Source organism: Gouania willdenowi, chromosome 6 (assembly GCF_900634775.1).
Source record: "Gouania willdenowi chromosome 6, fGouWil2.1, whole genome shotgun sequence".
Taxonomy (NCBI): Eukaryota; Metazoa; Chordata; class Actinopteri; order Blenniiformes; family Gobiesocidae; genus Gouania; species Gouania willdenowi.
In genome coordinates, this window is record NC_041049.1 from 6721480 (window position 1) to 6739055 (window position 17576).

Genomic DNA, 17576 nt, shown 5'->3' on the forward strand with positions numbered 1-17576 from the left:
ACCTTCTCAATGATCTTGGCCATGAATGGAAGGTTGCTGATTGGTCTATAGTTAGCCAGTATAGAGGCATCCAGTGTTCTCTTTTTTAACAGAGGTTTCACAGCAGCTACTTTCAGGGATTTTGGTACGGTGCCTGATTGGAATGAACAGTTAATTATCTGACACAAATCAGTGACAATTGACTTTACAACAGTTTTAAAGAAGTTTGAGGGTATTGTGTCAAGGCAACATGTTGATGGATTCAGCTGCTGAACAGTCTCCTCTATTGTTTTTGGGTTCACTGTAATAAACTCTAACATTGTAGTTGACTCATCCCTCAGTGGTTGAAGCTGTTCCTGCTTTTTGTGATTTTGCTGGTTTGTTCTGATGTTTGACCTTATTGATTGTATTTTTTCATTGAAATATACAGCAAATTCATTGCATTTTCCAGCTGACAGTAATTCAGGGGCTATCTGATCTGGGGGGGTTGTGAGCTTTTCAATTACAGAAAACAATGTGCGAGAGTTGTTGACATTTTTGGCAATAATTTCAGAAAAGTATTGCTGCCTTGCTTTGAACAAGGCAGTTCACTCTTATCTCGTGTCATGTTACATGTCAACTGCAGTCTTTCTCAGAGGCATCTGCTGATCACTTTGAAAACTTACAAGGACACATCAATAATAAATAAATTAAACCAAACCATATTATTTTAAAAAGAAGACTAAATGAACTTGCTGGATTTATTACGATACTGTTGGTTGATACTTGAAAACATTACATAAGGATATTCCATTTGTTGCCGCACATGACATGTACATAATATTAATATTATATTATTATAAATATTATAAAATGAATCAATTACCTTTTAAATACAAAATATAGTGTGGTATTATTTAGATTTATATTCTCTATCACATTACATACATTGTTTTTTTGTTCGAGTCAGTATTAATATATTTATACCATTATAGACATACAGTTGTGTGCGAAAGTCAGGGCGCCCCTTTAAAAACAGCATATTGTATATATTTAAAAAGTTATATTCATATTTACTGTCTCTCTGGTGTATTGGAAAAAAAGACAATATTGTCAGGAAACATTAATGCATAGTTACATTTTATTTCATAAATTGAACAAAATTAAAAAAATGAAAAACATAATTTTGGCATGTGCAAAAGTCGGGGCACCCTACAGCATCAGTACCTTCAGTACTTAGTAACACCCCCTCTGGCAGATATCACAGCTTGTAAACGCTTCTTATAGCCAACAACAAGTCTCTGGATTCTATTATTTGGGATTTTTCCCCATTCTTCCTTGCAAAAGGCTTCCAGTTCTGCAATATTCCTAGGACGTCTTGCATGCACAGCTCTTTTAAGATCTACCGACAGATTTTCGATAATGTTTAAGTCGGGAGACTGTGAAGGCCATTCCAAAACCTTCAGCTTGCGTTTCTTGAAGTAGTCCATGGTGGATTTGGAGGTATGTTTAGGATCATTATCCTGTTGTAGAAGCCATCCTCTTTTCAGCTTTAGCTTTTTTACAGATGCTGTGATATTTGCCTCCAGAATTTGCTGGTATTTAATTGAATCCATTCTTCCCGCCACCCGAGCAATGTTTCCTGTCCCACTGGCTGCAACACAACCCCAAAGCATGATGGATCCACCCCCATATTTAACAGTTGGCAAGGTGTTCTTTTCATGAAATGCTGCTCCTTTTTTTCTCCAAACATACCTTTGCTTATTGTGGCCAAAGAGTTCTATTTTAACTTCATCAGTCCACAGCACTTGTTTCCAAAAGTCATCAGGCTTCTGTAGATGTTCTGTTGCATATTTTTGACGTTGTATCTTATGATGAGGTCGTACATAAGGTTTTTTTCTACAGACTCTTCCATGAAGGTCTTGTTTGTGCAAGTATCGGCGCACAGTGGAAGGGTGCACCACCACTCCTGAGTCTGCTAAATCTTCCTGGAGGTCTTTTGAAGTCAAATGTGGGTTTTGGTTTACCTTTCTGACCAGACTACGAGCTGTTCTCTCCGAGAGTTTCCTTGGTCTTCCAGATCTCTTCTTGACCTCCACAGTTCCCCTCACCTGCCATCTCTTAATTATGCCTCGCACTGTGGAAACTGCAAGCTGAAGGTTTTGGAATGGCCTTCACAGTCTCCCGACTTAAACATTATCGAAAATCTGTGGGTAGATCTTAAAAGAGCTGTGAATGCGAGACGTCCTAGGAATATTGCAGAACTGGAAGCCTTTTGCAAGGAAGAATGGGGAAAAATCCCAAATAATAGAATCCAGAGACTTGTTGTTGGCTATAAGAAGCGTTTACAAGCTGTGATATCTGCCAGAGGGGGTGTTACTAAGTACTGAAGGTACTGATGCTGTAGGGTGCCCCGACTTTTGCACATGCCAAAATTGTTTTTCATTTTTGTAATTTTGTTCAATTTATAAAATAAAATGTAACTATGCATTAATGTTTCCTGACAATATTGTCTTTTTTTCCCATATACCAGAGAGACAGTAAATATGAATATAACTTTTTAAATATATAAAATATGCTGTTTTTAAAGGGGTGCCCTGACTTTCGCACACAACTGTATATATTAGGCTGTTGCTATTGGTCTGGACCCAGACCTCAGACAATCCTGACTATAGTTTTGGCTCAGTAAGCCGAATGCCGGTAGTTTGGTCACTGCCGGACCCGTGTCCTTCTAGCTATAGTTTTGTCAGTTTTATTTTAGCCCTATTCCTAACCCTAACTCTATCCCTAACTTTAATCCTAACCCAGGAAATACCCTAAAATGTTTCTTTTTTTTTTTTTTCTCGTATATATGTCTTTTTAAAAGTGGAATTTGCTGTGGTAAATATGTTAAAATGAAAAGAAAGAAAAAACAGCTCACTCAAGAAATACCCTATATTGTTTCATTTTTTCGTATATGTATTTATGAAGGTGTAATTTGTACTTTCAACAAGTGTATGATATCTATGAAAATGTGCTCACGAACAGGAGCAGCAGCCATAAGCTCCACTCTAAACCTCATGTGTAGCGTGGAGTGTTGGCGATCGCAACAGTGGCTCCTCTATCCACCTATCAAAGATTGTCATTTGGTTAGATACCTATCTTCTTAATTGAATTTTATTATTTTTTGGAACATGTAAACAGAATATCACAACAAACAAAGAAAAAAAACAGGATTCTAAACACAATTTTTCAATTCAGTCTACATTTGTGAAAAGGAGATGGACGAAGTATATACGTAATTAATCACACCTCTATCCATAAATTCCTTTTTTGTTAATTAACTTGCTTCTCTTTATAATAACTACTTCATTTAATTTTTGGCCTAAACATATATGACATACAGTCAGTAAATATGTGCCTCTTAGATGCTTATAACACTAAAGCTTCTTACATATGTATTCTTTGACTCTTTTGCAGTAATAAGCGGTTAAGTTAACCAAACCTAATGTGCAAAGATGTTTAAACTCACTTTCATGGCACTCCTATGGTGAACTGCGGTGCAGTTCACACCTACGCAGGCCAGACAATGGTCCCCCATGGTTTCACACATGCACAGAGCTGGTTAGGAACGGCCCTGGTTGCCATTGTGAGTACACCTTAAGACGAACCATAAAACCAGGAGTGTTTTCTGTTGTTGGCCCTAAGCTGTGAAACGCTCTGCCCCTCCACGTCCAAACCGCCCCCAACGTGGAGCGTTTTAAATCTCGTCTTAAGACCCAGTTTTATTCTCTGGCTTTTCGCACTACGTAAGTTGTGTGGTCCCCTGTGTCTTTTTATAAATTTAATTGTTCTTATTTATGTTATTTTATTTTTTTTTAAATCGCTTTTATTTCTATTTAAAGTTTCTTGTAATGTTTTTTATTTCTATTTATTGTTTTATACACATTTAGTGGTGGAGCTCATTTGCATTGTTTTGGTTTTATTGTTGTAATGATCTCATGTGCAGCACTTTGGAAACATTTTGTTGGTTGTTTAAATGTGTTTAATAAATAAAGTGGATTGGATTGGATGATGGGCCATGGCTGCAGTGGTGTTGTCTGTCTCGTGGCTCTCAGTGATGGTGAATATCTTCTGTTGTTTTGCTGGACTGGGGGCTCTGTCTCAGCGCCCTGTACCCACGGTCTGTGTCCTGCTCCTGGTGCAGACGGCTCCTTGTGATGTGTCCTTAGCTAGATCCTCTGTACCCAGCCATGTGCCATTTCCCTCATTTTAACCTGTGTGTCTGTGTGCGGTGGGCGGGGTTTATAAATAAAAAGTGATTGATTGATTGATTGATTTAGATTTTGGAACCCAAGATGAAAGACAGTGATGTCATAGCTGAATTTAGATTTTGGAACCCAAGATCAAAGGCAGTTGATTTCATAGCCAATCCAGGATTTGGAACCCAAGATGAAAGGCAGTAAAGTCTTAGCACACTGGAAAGAGAAGGAGTCCGTTGAAGTCTAGTCACTTGGGCGTTAATGCTTCTTACCTTGGTTGCTTACTGTTGTAAAACTATACAGACGAAGAAGAAGTAGAAGTCAATTCATTATAGTTGTAAGAACTTGTTATAAATTAACTACATTTCCTCTTTTGAACTTTAAAAATGGCAAATACACCAAAGAAAATAGTTTCTTTTGCTGACTTAGAAAGGCCTGGACCTTCATCCAACAAAGAGCAGCCGCCACGAGCCACTTTGAACCGATTCGTCCTTCAAAGGAAAGACAAAGAAATCTCAAAACTCAAACTCTCACTGGATTGGACAAGAAAAGAATTGCTGGAGAAAACCCTGCAGTTGGAGGAGAAGCTGCAGGAAGGACAACCTGACTGCAGGCTTCAAAGCTATGAAGAAGAAATTAACATGCTCAGATTTTCACTGGAGGAGACAAATCAGAGTTTATATGAACAGTGGAATGTGTGGGAGACAGAGAAGGATCATTTGCTGCATGGCATTCTTCAGTTGAACAACCTGCTTGAGCAGCAGGAGCGGTTTTTTGTTCATCAGCATAATGAGGATGTAAAGACCATCCATGACAGAGAAGTTGAGTTCCAAGAGAAGAAAAGTCTTATTGATGAACATCTCCAGAGAAACACAGAATTGAGAAATGCTCTCAAGAAGGCAGAGAATGACTCAATAATCCAGAGAGACCAGTACAAACCAACTGGTGGAGGAGAAGGCCACAGCTTTGACGATAATTGAGGCATTACAGGAAGCGGACTGTCTTAAAGAGAGACTACACACCAACTTCAAGTGACCCAGCTACAGACCGCCCTGGATGAAGCTCAGACACAACTTCAAGCCCAAAAGTGGTCTGAGCACACCATGACCATTTCCACCCCGATGGCTGTCCTTCAAACACAGAAAGACACACCCCAGCAGGAGGAGGAGGAAGCTCCAAAGATGAAATCACCATGGAAACGCTTCAAGTGCTGGTTTAAAAGCTTAAGAGCCGCATCATAAAAAGGAGTCGATTAGAGGCAAAGATAATGATTCTTGGAGGCCATTTGAAACATCTGCATTCAAAGTTCTACACTGACAATATACTGTATATGTATTAAAAATAAAAAATAAAAGTTGATTAAAAAATTTAAAATGTGAGAAATTTCTGTAAAAAAAAAACAACTAAGGATGATATGTGGAGCCTTTTCTCTACACTGAACACTTCTTTTCTCCACCTTTGTTTGAATGATGATGCTTTAAAACATCCCTGAGATGATTTATTCTTGTAATTGGCGCTAAATAAATGAAGATTAATTGAAAAGTTTAAATATGTAATTTTATTGCGGCCTTAGTGTCTTTCTTGTGTCAGTCGCAAGTCTGAATAAATGCAGAGTTTTGTCTTAAACATAAAAAACCTTAAGCTAAACATACAAATCACTCAAATAACACCATCAACGCTGTTGATCTGATAATGTTTGTTTCATTTATTCAGTTCACTCTTATCTCGTGTCATGTTACATGTCAACTGCAGTCCTTTCTCAGAGGCATCTGCTGATCACTTTGAAAACTTACAAGGACACATCAATAATAAATAAATTAAACCAAACCATATTATTTTAAAAAGAAGACTAAATGAACTTGCTGGATTTATTACGATACTGTTGGTTGATACTTGAAAACATTACATAAGGATATTTCATTTGTTGCCGCACATGACATGTACATAATATTAATATTATATTATTATAAATATTATAAAATGAATCAATTACCTTTTAAATACAAAATATAGTGTGGTATTATTTAGATTTATATTCTCTATCACATTACATACATTGTTTTTTTGTTTGAGTCAGTATTAATATATTTATACCATTATATACATATATATTAGGCTGTTGCTATTGGTCTGGACCCAGACCTCAGACAATCCTGACTATAGTTTTGGCTCAGTAAGCCGAATGCCGGTAGTTTGGTCACTGCCGGACCCGTGTCCTTCTAGCTATAGTTTTGTCAGTTTTCTTTTAGCCCTATTCCTAACCCTAACTCTATCCCTAACTTTAATCCTAACCCAGGAAATACCCTAAAATGTTTCTTTTTTTTTCTCGTATTTATGTATTTTTAAAGTGGAATTTGCCGTGTTAAATATGTTAAAATGAAAAGAAAAAAAAACAGCTCACTCAAGAAATACCCTATAATGTTTCATTTTTTCATATATGTATTTATAAAGGTGTAATTCGTACTTTCAACAAGTGTATGATATCTATGAAAATGTGCTCACGAACAGGAGCAGCAGCCATAAGCTCCACTCTAAACCTCATGTGTAGCGTGGAGTGTTGGCGATCGCAACAGTGGCTCCTCTATCCACCTATCAAAGATTGTCATTTGATTAGATACCTATCTTCTTAATTGAATTTGATTTTTTTTTTATTTATATTTTTGGAACATGGAAACAATATCACAACAAACAAAGAAAAAAAAACGGGATTCTAAACACAATTTTTCAATTCAGTCTACATTTGTGAAAAGGAGATGGACGAAGTATATATGTAATTAATCACATCTCTATCCATAATTTCCTTTTTTGTTAATTAACTTGCTTCTCTTTATAATAACTACTTCATTTAATTTTTGGCCTAAACATATATGACATACAGTCAGTAAATATGTGCCTCTTAGATGCTTATAACACTAAAGCTTCTTACATATGTATTCTTTGACTCTTTTGCAGTAATAAGTGGTTAAGTTAACCAAACCTAATGTGCAAAGATGTTTAAACTCACTTTCATGGCACTCCTATGGTGAACTGCGGTGCAGTTCACACCTACGCAGGCCAGACAATGGTCCCCCATGGTTTCACACATGCACAGAGCTGGTTAGGAACGGCCCTGGTTGCCATTGTGAGTACACCTTAAGACGAACCATAAAACCAGGGGGGACAGAGTGTTTTCTGTTGTTGGCCCTAAGCTGTGAAACGCTCTGCCCCTCCACGTCCAAACCGCCCCCAACGTGGAGCGTTTTAAATCTCGTCTTAAGACCCACTTTTATTCTCTGGCTTTTCGCACTACGTAAGTTGTGTGGTCCCCTGTGTCTTTTTATATATTTCATTGTTCTTATTTATGTTATTTTTTTTTTAATTTAAATCACTTTTATTTCTATTTATAGTTTCTTGTAATGTGTTTTTATTTCTAATTATTGTTTTATACACATTTAGTGGTGGAGCTCATTTGCATTGTTTTGGTTTTATTGTTGTAATGATCTCATGTGCAGCACTTTGGAAACATTTTGTTGGTTGTTTAAATGTGTTTAATAAATAAAGTGGATTGGATTGGATGATGGGCCATGGCTGCAGTGGTGTTGTCTGTCTCGTGGCTCTCAGTGATGGTGAATATCTTCTGTTGTTTTGCTGGACTGGGGGCTCTGTCTCAGCGCCCTGTACCCACGGTCTGTGTCCTGCTCCTGGTGCAGACGGCTCCTTGTGATGTGTCCTTAGCTAGATCCTCTGTACCCAGCCATGTGCCATTTCCCTCATTTTAGCCTGTGTGTCTGTGTGCGGTGGGCGGGGTTTATAAATAAAAAGTGATTGATTGATTGATTGATTTAGATTTTGGAACCCAAGATGAAAGACAGTGATGTCATAGCTGAATTTAGATTTTGGAACCCAAGATCAAAGACAGTGATGTCATAGCCAATCCAGGATTTGGAACCCAAGATGAAAGGCAGTAAAGTCTTAGCACACTGGAAAGAGAAGGAGTCCGTTGAAGTCTAGTCACTTGGGCGTTAATGCTTCTTACCTTGGTTGCTTACTGTTGTAAAACTATACAGACGAAGAAGAAGTAGAAGTCAATTCATTATAGTTGTAAGAACTTGTTATAAAATTAACTACATTTCCTCTTTTGAACTTTAAAAATGGCAAATACACCAAAGAAAATAGTTTCTTTTGCTGACTTAGAAAGGCCTGGACCTTCATCCAACAAAGAGCAGCCGCCACGAGCCACTTTGAACCGATTCGTCCTTCAAAGGAAAGACAAAGAAATCTCAAACTCAAACTCTCACTGGATTGGACAAGAAAAGAATTGCTGGAGAAAACCCTGCAGTTGGAGGAGAAGCTGCAGGAAGGACAACCTGACTGCAGGCTTCAAAGCTATGAAGAAGAAATTAACATGCTCAGATTTTCACTGGAGGAGACAAATCAGAGTTTATATGAACAGTGGAATGTGTGGGAGACAGAGAAGGATCATTTGCTGCATGGCATTCTTCAGTTGAACAACCTGCTTGAGCAGCAGGAGCGGTTTTTTGTTCATCAGCATAATGAGGATGTAAAGACCATCCATGACAGAGAAGTTGAGTTCCAAGAGAAGAAAAGTCTTATTGATGAACATCTCCAGAGAAACACAGAATTGAGAAATGCTCTCAAGAAGGCACAGAATGACTCAATAATCCAGAGAGACCAGTACAACCAACTGGTGGAGGAGAAGGCCACAGCTTTGACGATAATTGAGGCATTACAGGAAGCGGACTGTCTTAAAGAGAGACTACACCAACTTCAAGTGACCCAGCTACAGACCGCCCTGGATGAAGCTCAGACACAACTTCAAGCCCAAAAGTGGTCTGAGCACACCATGACCATTTCCACCCCTGATGGCTGTCCTTCAAACACAGAAAGACAACACCCCAGCAGGAGGAGGAGGAAGCTCCAAAGATGAAATCACCATGGAAACGCTTCAAGTGCTGGTTTAAAAGCTTAAGAGCCGCATCATAAAAAGGAGTCGATTAGAGGCAAAGATAATGATTCTTGGAGGCCATTTGAAACATCTGCATTCAAAGTTCTACACTGACAATATACTGTATATGTATTAAAAATAAAAAATAAAAGTTGATTAAAAAATTTAAAATGTGAGAAATTTCTGTAAAAAAAAAAACAACTAAGGATGATATGTGGAGCCTTTTCTCTTACACTGAACACTTCTTTTTCTCCACCTTTGTTTGAATGATGATGCTTTAAAATGTCCCTGAGATGATTTATTCTTGTAATTGGCGCTAAATAAATGAAGATTAATTGAAAAGTTTAAATATGAAATTTTATTGCGGCCTTTGTGTCTTTCTTGTGTCAGTCGCAAGTCTGAATAAATGCAGAGTTTTGTCTTAAACATAAAAAAACCTTAAGCTAAACATACAAATCACTCAAATAACACCATCAACGCTGTTGATCTGATAATGTTTGTTTCATTTATTCAAGGCAAGGCAAATTTATTTGTATAGCGCATTTCATACTCAAGGCAACTCAATGTGCTTTACATGATAAAACATTCAATTGTTTAAAATTAATAAAAACATTTAAAATCATCAGTAAAATCAATTAAAATCATCAGTAAAATCATCATGACATCAACAACATGACTACAAATCTCTCTCAATCATATGCAGTAGAGAAAAAAAAGTGCCTTTAACTTTGATTTAAAATGTTCACATTGGATGCTGACTTCAGCTCTGCTGGCAGTTTGTTCCACTTCTTTGCAGCATAACAACTAAAAGCAGCATCACCATGTTTACTGTGAGCTCTGGGCTCCATTATCAGACCTGTGTCCATAGATCTGAGAGACCTGCTGGGTTCATACCTAACTAACATCTCACTGATGTATTCTGGACCAAACCCATTCACAGATTTATACACCAGCAGCAGAACTTTAAAGTCTATTCTGAGGCTGACTGGGAGCCAGTGTAAAGACTTTAAAACTGGAGTAATGTGTTCTGACCTCTTTGTTCTGGTTAAGACCCGAGCTGCAGCGTTCTGAAGCAGCTGTAGCTGTTTGATGCTCTTTTGGGGGATTCCTGTCAGAAGACCATTACAATAGTCCAGTCTGCTGGAGATAAAAGCATGGACCAGTTTCTCCTGATCTTTCTGAGCCATTAAACCTTTCACTCTGGACATGTTCTTTAGGTGGTAGAAGGCTGTTTTTGTGATAGATTTGATCTGACTGCTGAATGTAAGATCTGAGTCAATCAGAACACCAATGTTTTTGACTTGGTCTTTAGCTTTTAAAGATCGAGACTCAAGATAATTGCTGACAGCTGTCCTCTTTTCCTTGTTACCAAAGACAATCACCTCCATCTTGTCATGGTTTAGTTGAAGGAAGTTTTCACTCATCCAGCAGTTTACTTTTGCTAAGCAGTCACACAACACCTCAATGGGACCATAGTCATCTGGGTTCAGTGATAGATATAGTTGTGTGTCATCTGCGTAGCTCTGATAATCAACCTTATAGTTCTGTAAAATTTGTCCTAAAGGAAGCATGTAAAGGCTAAACAGAAGAGGTCCAAGAACAGATCCCTGAGGAACCCCACAGGACATTGGTAATCTGTCAGATTCAAAGTTTCCAATGCTTACAAAATAGCTTCGCTCCTCCAAGTATGACTTAAACCATTGCATTACTTTTCCATTTAGTCCAACCCATGTTTGCAATCTGTGCAACAAAATTGTATGATCTACAGTGTCAAATGCAGCACTTAGATCCAACAGAATGAGAACAGATACTTTTCCTGAATCAGTGTTCAACCTTATGTCATTGATCACTTTGATCAGAGCAGTTTCAGTGCTGTGATGAGAACGAAAACCTGACTGAAATTTATCAAATATTTTGTTGAATGTTAAGAATTGACTCAGTTGGTTGAAGACCACCTTCTCAATGATCTTGGCCATGAATGGAAGGTTGCTGATTGGTCTATAGTTAGCCAGTATAGAGGCATCCAGTGTTCTCTTTTTTAACAGAGGTTTCACAGCAGCTACTTTCAGGGATTTTGGTACGGTGCCTGATTGGAATGAGCAGTTAATTATCTGACACAAATCAGTGACAATTGACTTTACAACAGTTTTAAAGAAGTTTGAGGGTATTGTGTCAAGGCAACATGTTGATGGATTCAGCTGCTGAACAGTTTCCTCTATTGTTTTTGGGTTCACTGTAATAAACTCTAACATTGTAGTTGACTCATCCCTCTGGTTGAAGCTGTTCAAGCTTTTTGTGATTTTGCTGGTTTGTTCTGATGTTTGACCTTATTGATTGTATTTTTTCATTGAAATATACAGCAAATTCATTGCATTTTCCAGCTGACAGTAATTCAGGGGCTATCTGATCTGGGGGGGTTGTGAGCTTTTCAATTACAGAAAACAATGTGCGAGAGTTGTTGACATTTTTGGCAATAATTTCAGAAAAGTATTGCTGCCTTGCTTTGAACAAGGCAGTTCACTCTTATCTCGTGTCATGTTACATGTCAACTGCAGTCTTTCTCAGAGGCATCTGCTGATCACTTTGAAAACTTACAAGGACACATCAATAATAAATAAATTAAACCAAACCATATTATTTTAAAAAGAAGACTAAATGAACTTGCTGGATTTATTACAATACTGTTGGTTGATACTTGAAAACATTACATAAGGATATTCCATTTGTTGCCGCACATGACATGTACATAATATTAATATTATATTATTGTAAATATTATAAAATTAATCAGTTACCTTTTTAATACAAAATATACTGTAGTAATATTTAGATTTATACTCTTTATCACTTTTCATACATTTTTTTATGTTTGAGTCAGTATTAATATATTTATACCATTATATATATATATATATATATTATTCTGTTGCTATTGGTCTGGACCCAGACCTCAGACAATCCTGACTGTAGTTTTGGCTCAGTAAGCCGAATGCCGGTAGTTACGTCACTGCTGGACCCGTGTCCTTCTAGCTATAGTTTTGTCAGTTTTATTTTAGCCCTATTCCTAACCCTAACTCTATCCCTAACCCAGGAAATACCCTATTGTTTCTTTTTCTTCATCTATAATGCTCGCCTAATGTTTATGCTAGGCTAATGGTAGTGCTAGGTTAATGCTAATGCTAATGCGAGGCTGATGCAAATTCTTGGCTAATGCGATTTTTATGCTAATGCTAAAGTAAGGTTAATGCTAAGGGTTAGGGGTTTCAACATTTTTCAACCTTTTTCTAACTTAATATAATACTGTATAAACTGGACTTCTCACTGGTTTAACCGATTTTTCCTTTCATACTGGGATTTTAACACATAAAACTGTATAAACTGGACTTTTAACTGGTTTTTCCTTCCATACTGGTATTTAAACACATACTGCTGTGTAAACTGGACTTCTAAATGGTTTAACTGGTTTTTCCTTTCATACTGAGATTTTAACACATAAAACTGTATAAACTGGACTTCTAACTGGTTTAACTATTTTTTCCTTTCATACTATATATATAAATGTGTGTAAAAATACCGTAATGACATGACACTGGCTCTGAGGAGCAACTGCTGGAATTTTTCCAATAGAACAAATATTAGCAGAGTTATGGTCTTTTTTTTTTTCTCTTGTCTGCACATGCTGTCAAAGGTCAACACTACAAAAAGTGCAATCATTATGAGACAACAGTGCATGTTTTGTTATTGCAATAAAATACATTGATTTATTTTATTGATTAATTGTGACCATCACTAGCTCTCCCCAAGGAAGAAAGTAAGAAATCTTTTATATTGGGAGGATATAAAAAGGGAGAGCAGTGTTACACCTAAGTGGAGAGGGAGGGGAAAGGGAGCAGGGAGGAGAGAGTCAAGGTTGGAGATAGAAAGGGTGGGGAAGAATAGATTGTTTTACATTGAGGGTGAGATGTGAAGTTGTAGAATGTATTGTGCTTATTATGTTGTGTAATCAAGCCAGTATAGTGACAAGTGTGAAGTTTACTATAATGGTGGTGGCTGTGGACAGGGGGAATGAGTGAGTGGTAGTACCTAAAGCAGGCATTTGGGATTAACGTGTCTAAAGTTAAGCCCAGTATGAGTTTTATCCCACATCCCAAGGTGTGCCAGTGCATCGTATACCAGTGTATGTGCAAAAAACCGCTACCGCAAACCCAAGAACTGCCCCGGGCCCGCAGATGCAGCCAGGCACCCACCCCCCCCCACCCCCCCCGAACCATGCCGGCCATACAGAGCACGGCGGGACCCCTCCCCCCAGGTGGAGCCAGGCAGCAGCCCAGGAGTTATGGTCTTTTAAATTAACTATCATCGAGATGCATTCAGGGGTATTTTTATGAGTTTTTTAAAATCCGTCCAGACGGTCCAGACAAGATGTGTCAAACCAGACGTATGGTCACCCTAGTTTAAGACGAGTTGTTAATGTGATTGTTCTTCTTGTGTTGTAGGGTGATGACAACCAATCAGCTTCATCTTTTCATGCCGGCTTTCATGGGTTTCATCGCAGCTACAACATCAGTGGTTTATTACCACAACATAGAAACATCCAACTTTCCAAAACTGCTGCTCGGTAAAGAATTAGCACACATTTATTTACTTTATTTTATATCTCAGCACTACATCACAGGTGTAATCAGTGTGGTTTAAAATGTTTCTATCTCACAGTCCTTTTCATCTACTGGGTGCTGGCATTTATCACTAAGTCCATAAAGCTGTGGAAGTACGCTGAGTTCTATGTGGGACCACAGCACCTCAGGTTCTGCATCACTGCGCTGCTGGTCATCCTGTACGGACTCCTCATGGCCGTGGAGATCAATGTCATCAGAGTCAGGGTAAGTGGCCAACCATGTTCTACTTTTCAAAATAAAGCCCCACATTTTACTGATATTTGCAGATACTTTCCCTGCCATATATTACCCTTAAGGTTCTGTTTCTGTGTGTTCATGTAGAAATACGTTTTCTTTGCCAATCCTCAAAAAGTGAAACCTCCAGAGGATTTACAGGATTTGGGGGTCCGATTTCTTCAGCCATTTGTCAATCTTCTCTCCAAGGTGGGAAAGAAAATTTACATTTTAAACCACGAGTTAGGGAGTACTTAACCAAACAAACCCTAGACTCTTGAGCTTATTCATGAAGAAAAACCAGATTTTCAGTTGGATATTCTGACTTCAGACTGGCTGCTGTGGAGACTCCTTGTTAGTAAAAAATGGGACAAGGTCATCATAAAGACACAGCATCATGAGATGTATCTGTAAAAGCGAAGAAAGTTAGCACCATACAAAGCACTGTGAGGACAAGTAACACATGCAGAACGTTGTGGAGACGAGAATGAAAAGTTTAAACAATCACAATACGTAGCTGTTATTCTACGTAAATGGAACTTTGTGCAGAAAAACAAATCATGAATACAATGTTTGTGCACATTTTCAAGGCGACATATTGGTGGATGAATCCTCTCATCATTGGAGCCCATAAGAGACCCATAGAGCTGAAGAAGATCGGTAAGCTTCCTATCGCCATGAGAGCGCTCACCAACTACCTGCAACTCAAAGATGCATATGAGGAACAAAGGGTGAGCAGAAAAAACCCCAAGACTGATGAAAGTCAGTATTCCTGATCAGGGGTGGAGTGGTACAAAAACTTTGCCCTGGCATTTTCGGTCCCTTTTTACTTATTTTTCTGAGGCCATTTTGCTACCTGTACTTCCTTTGTCCCATTTTTGCCCCTTTTGAGCATTTTTGACACGTTTCCCCCTAGATTTTAACTTCCTTTTGCCAATAAATATCCATTGTCCAATTTTGGCAAGTTCTTTTTGACACTTTAGTAAATTTTTTGTCTTTTCTTTACTATTTTTGCCACTTTTCATCCAAATAAGCTACCTTTGGCCCAATAAAAACCTTTCCTTTCCAATTAATATTGTTTCCTTTTTCCCTACATTTTGCCTCTTTTTGTTCCACATTTTCGTCCTTTTTCACTATTATTTGGCACATTTTGTTCAATTAAGCTACTTTTTTTCCATTACATACTACCTGTTTCCTCTTTTCTGCCCATTTTTTGCCACTCTTGGCTGCTTTTGGTCCATTTTAGTCACTTTTCACTCTTTTCTTGCCATGTTTTTAGTACTTTTGGACTATTTTATCTCAGCTGTTCATTTTTTGTCACTGAACTTACACTTTACTCATTGCCGGTGGTGGACTTTATCACCATTGGCTTCCGATGTGGAGTCTGCCCCCTGGACTGGCCCACTGCGGTTCGGCGGACCACCGGGACGATGCCCAGAATGCCAGATGGCCAGTCCACCCCTGATCCTGATGAAATACTTTGACAGAGAGTTGCATTCTGCAGTTAAAAGGCACACACTGCATTCTTTTTTAAATCCTTTGTTTCCTCACAGACAGCTGAAAACCCGGACCAAGCACCGTCTATCTGGCGCTCAATGTACCGCGCGTTCGGTCGTCCGATCCTGCTCAGCAGTACCTTCCGCTACCTGGCAGACCTGCTGGGCTTCGCTGGGCCACTCTGCATCTTTGGCATTGTCAAGTATCTGAATGTGAAAGATAAAGTTTCACAAGAGGATAAGATGAAGGTGGGAGTATTACCGTAATTTGATGGTTTTTAGCTTAACGTACAATAGCTAAATCAGGAAAAAGTCATTCCATGTCATTTCAACAAATGGTCCAAGCACTCAAAAAAATCAGAACTTTGTACCAATTATTCCTTATTTAATCAATAGGCACACTGCACATTTTTTGTTTGATTGGATGAACACTTTTTCAGATATGGCCAATTTAGTGAGGGGGTATGTGTCGATTTTTTAATTTTTAAAATTTTTTTTGTGCGATTTGTTTTGCGTGCACTGCGCTTTTTTTCTTCCATTTTTTTAATGTAACTTCTTCATTTTCATTTTTGACCCAAACTTTGGGTTATTTCACCCCTCGCGGATATTAGAAATTCTTTACGTGAGCTCATTGTAGCTTGCTAGCTTCTGTGTCTTATAATCATTTATTGTTTATTAGTTTTTCACTAGTAACATAAAAAATATAAAAACCATTGCATCAGAAAAGCATTTATTTTTGAAAATATAATATTTATTATGACCAAATTTGTCATTTTCTACATTTTCTCTAATTATGGGGTGTTTTTCCTTCAAAATACATTAATATACATCCATCATCTTCAAATCAATCAGCATATTCTTTCCAAATGCCTTCAAAGGTCATTGTTATGTCAGAGATAGTAGGGACAGCAGTGGACACTGTTCCAGTTGGTGTTGAGCGTGAGCTGTTGTCACGTTTGGTAGACGTCACAGACACAGACCAGGACTGAGCTGCATTTCACACTGACGTGGAAAATTCTGCCACTCAGCTCACACTCTGAGGTTAATGTAAGAATGGGACTGCAGAACATCACATTGAGCTTTCTAGTACTGTGTGTCTTCATCCAGGATTAACTACGGAACAAATCATTACTAGTAGGTGCTTAAAGTGGAATGAAATATGATTCAAAGTTAAAGTTAAAAATACCATGTGCCTGACTCATCGTACCTGGACAATGATTTTCTGATGAATTCAAACTGGATTTAAAGATTATTGTAGCTGACTTTTATGATCTGGTTTATTTGCCACTTAAAGTTCTGGAGATGTTCCTAAAGGTCTCCATGAACAGAAAGAGAAGAGGCATTGGCAAGGCAAAGTTATTTCTACAGTGCATTTGATAAACATGGTGTAACTTATACAAGTGCTTTACATGATTAAAAGTTCAACTCTACAACTCTAAGGTGGGATGAAATGAGTTTAAAATGAACAATTAAAGTTTCAAGATGAAATATCTGTCATAAACAATAGAGAAGAGGAGTTCATTTAACTTGGATTTAAAAAATGAAAGAAAAAAAAGAAAAAAGATCAAAACAAATAAATAAGATGGAAAAAATGAATAAATAAATAAATGGGGGGTGGGGGGGGGGGAGTCCAAAATCAGAAAAGAAACAAAAAGAATAAATAAATAAACTTGGATTTAAAAATGTTCCTACTGGACGCTGCGTGATCTCAATTCTATTATAGCAGTTTGTTCCACTTCTTTGCAGCATAACAACCAAAAGCAGCTTCACAGATTTATACACCAGCGGCAGAACTTTACAGTTTATTCAAGACTTCTTTAAAGTAAGAGAGAGTAAAAAAATCCACATTTTGACAAGTAAGGGATTAATATTCATTGCACAAGTCTTTAAGGGTCAAATCTTAAAATAATTTGAACAACTCAAACAGGAATTCAATTTACCAAACAGTGACTTTTACAAATATTTGCAATTAAGACATTATCTCCAGAAACATAAGGAGTGGGAAAAAATATGTAAAGAACCAACTAATGTAGAGGAATTATTCATG

At 37.8% G+C, this 17576-nt stretch overlaps 1 protein-coding gene across 5 annotated transcripts in view; it reads left to right on the forward strand.

Annotated features, from left to right (window-relative positions):
• The window catches only part of abcc9 (ATP-binding cassette, sub-family C (CFTR/MRP), member 9), a 99709-nt gene that overhangs the window by 23733 nt on the left and 58400 nt on the right, over positions 1-17576 (forward strand). For all 5 annotated transcript variants that reach the window (XR_003674200.1, XR_003674201.1, XR_003674202.1 and 2 more), the window contains exons 5-9: positions 13641-13762; positions 13858-14024; positions 14142-14243; positions 14624-14764; positions 15587-15778. Coding sequence is in view for 2 of the 5 variants with exons in the window: in XM_028448628.1 (XP_028304429.1) it covers positions 13641-13762; positions 13858-14024; positions 14142-14243; positions 14624-14764; positions 15587-15778 (724 nt within the window). In the remaining 3 variants the exon portion in view is untranslated. The remainder of the gene's footprint in view (positions 1-13640; positions 13763-13857; positions 14025-14141; positions 14244-14623; positions 14765-15586; positions 15779-17576) is intronic.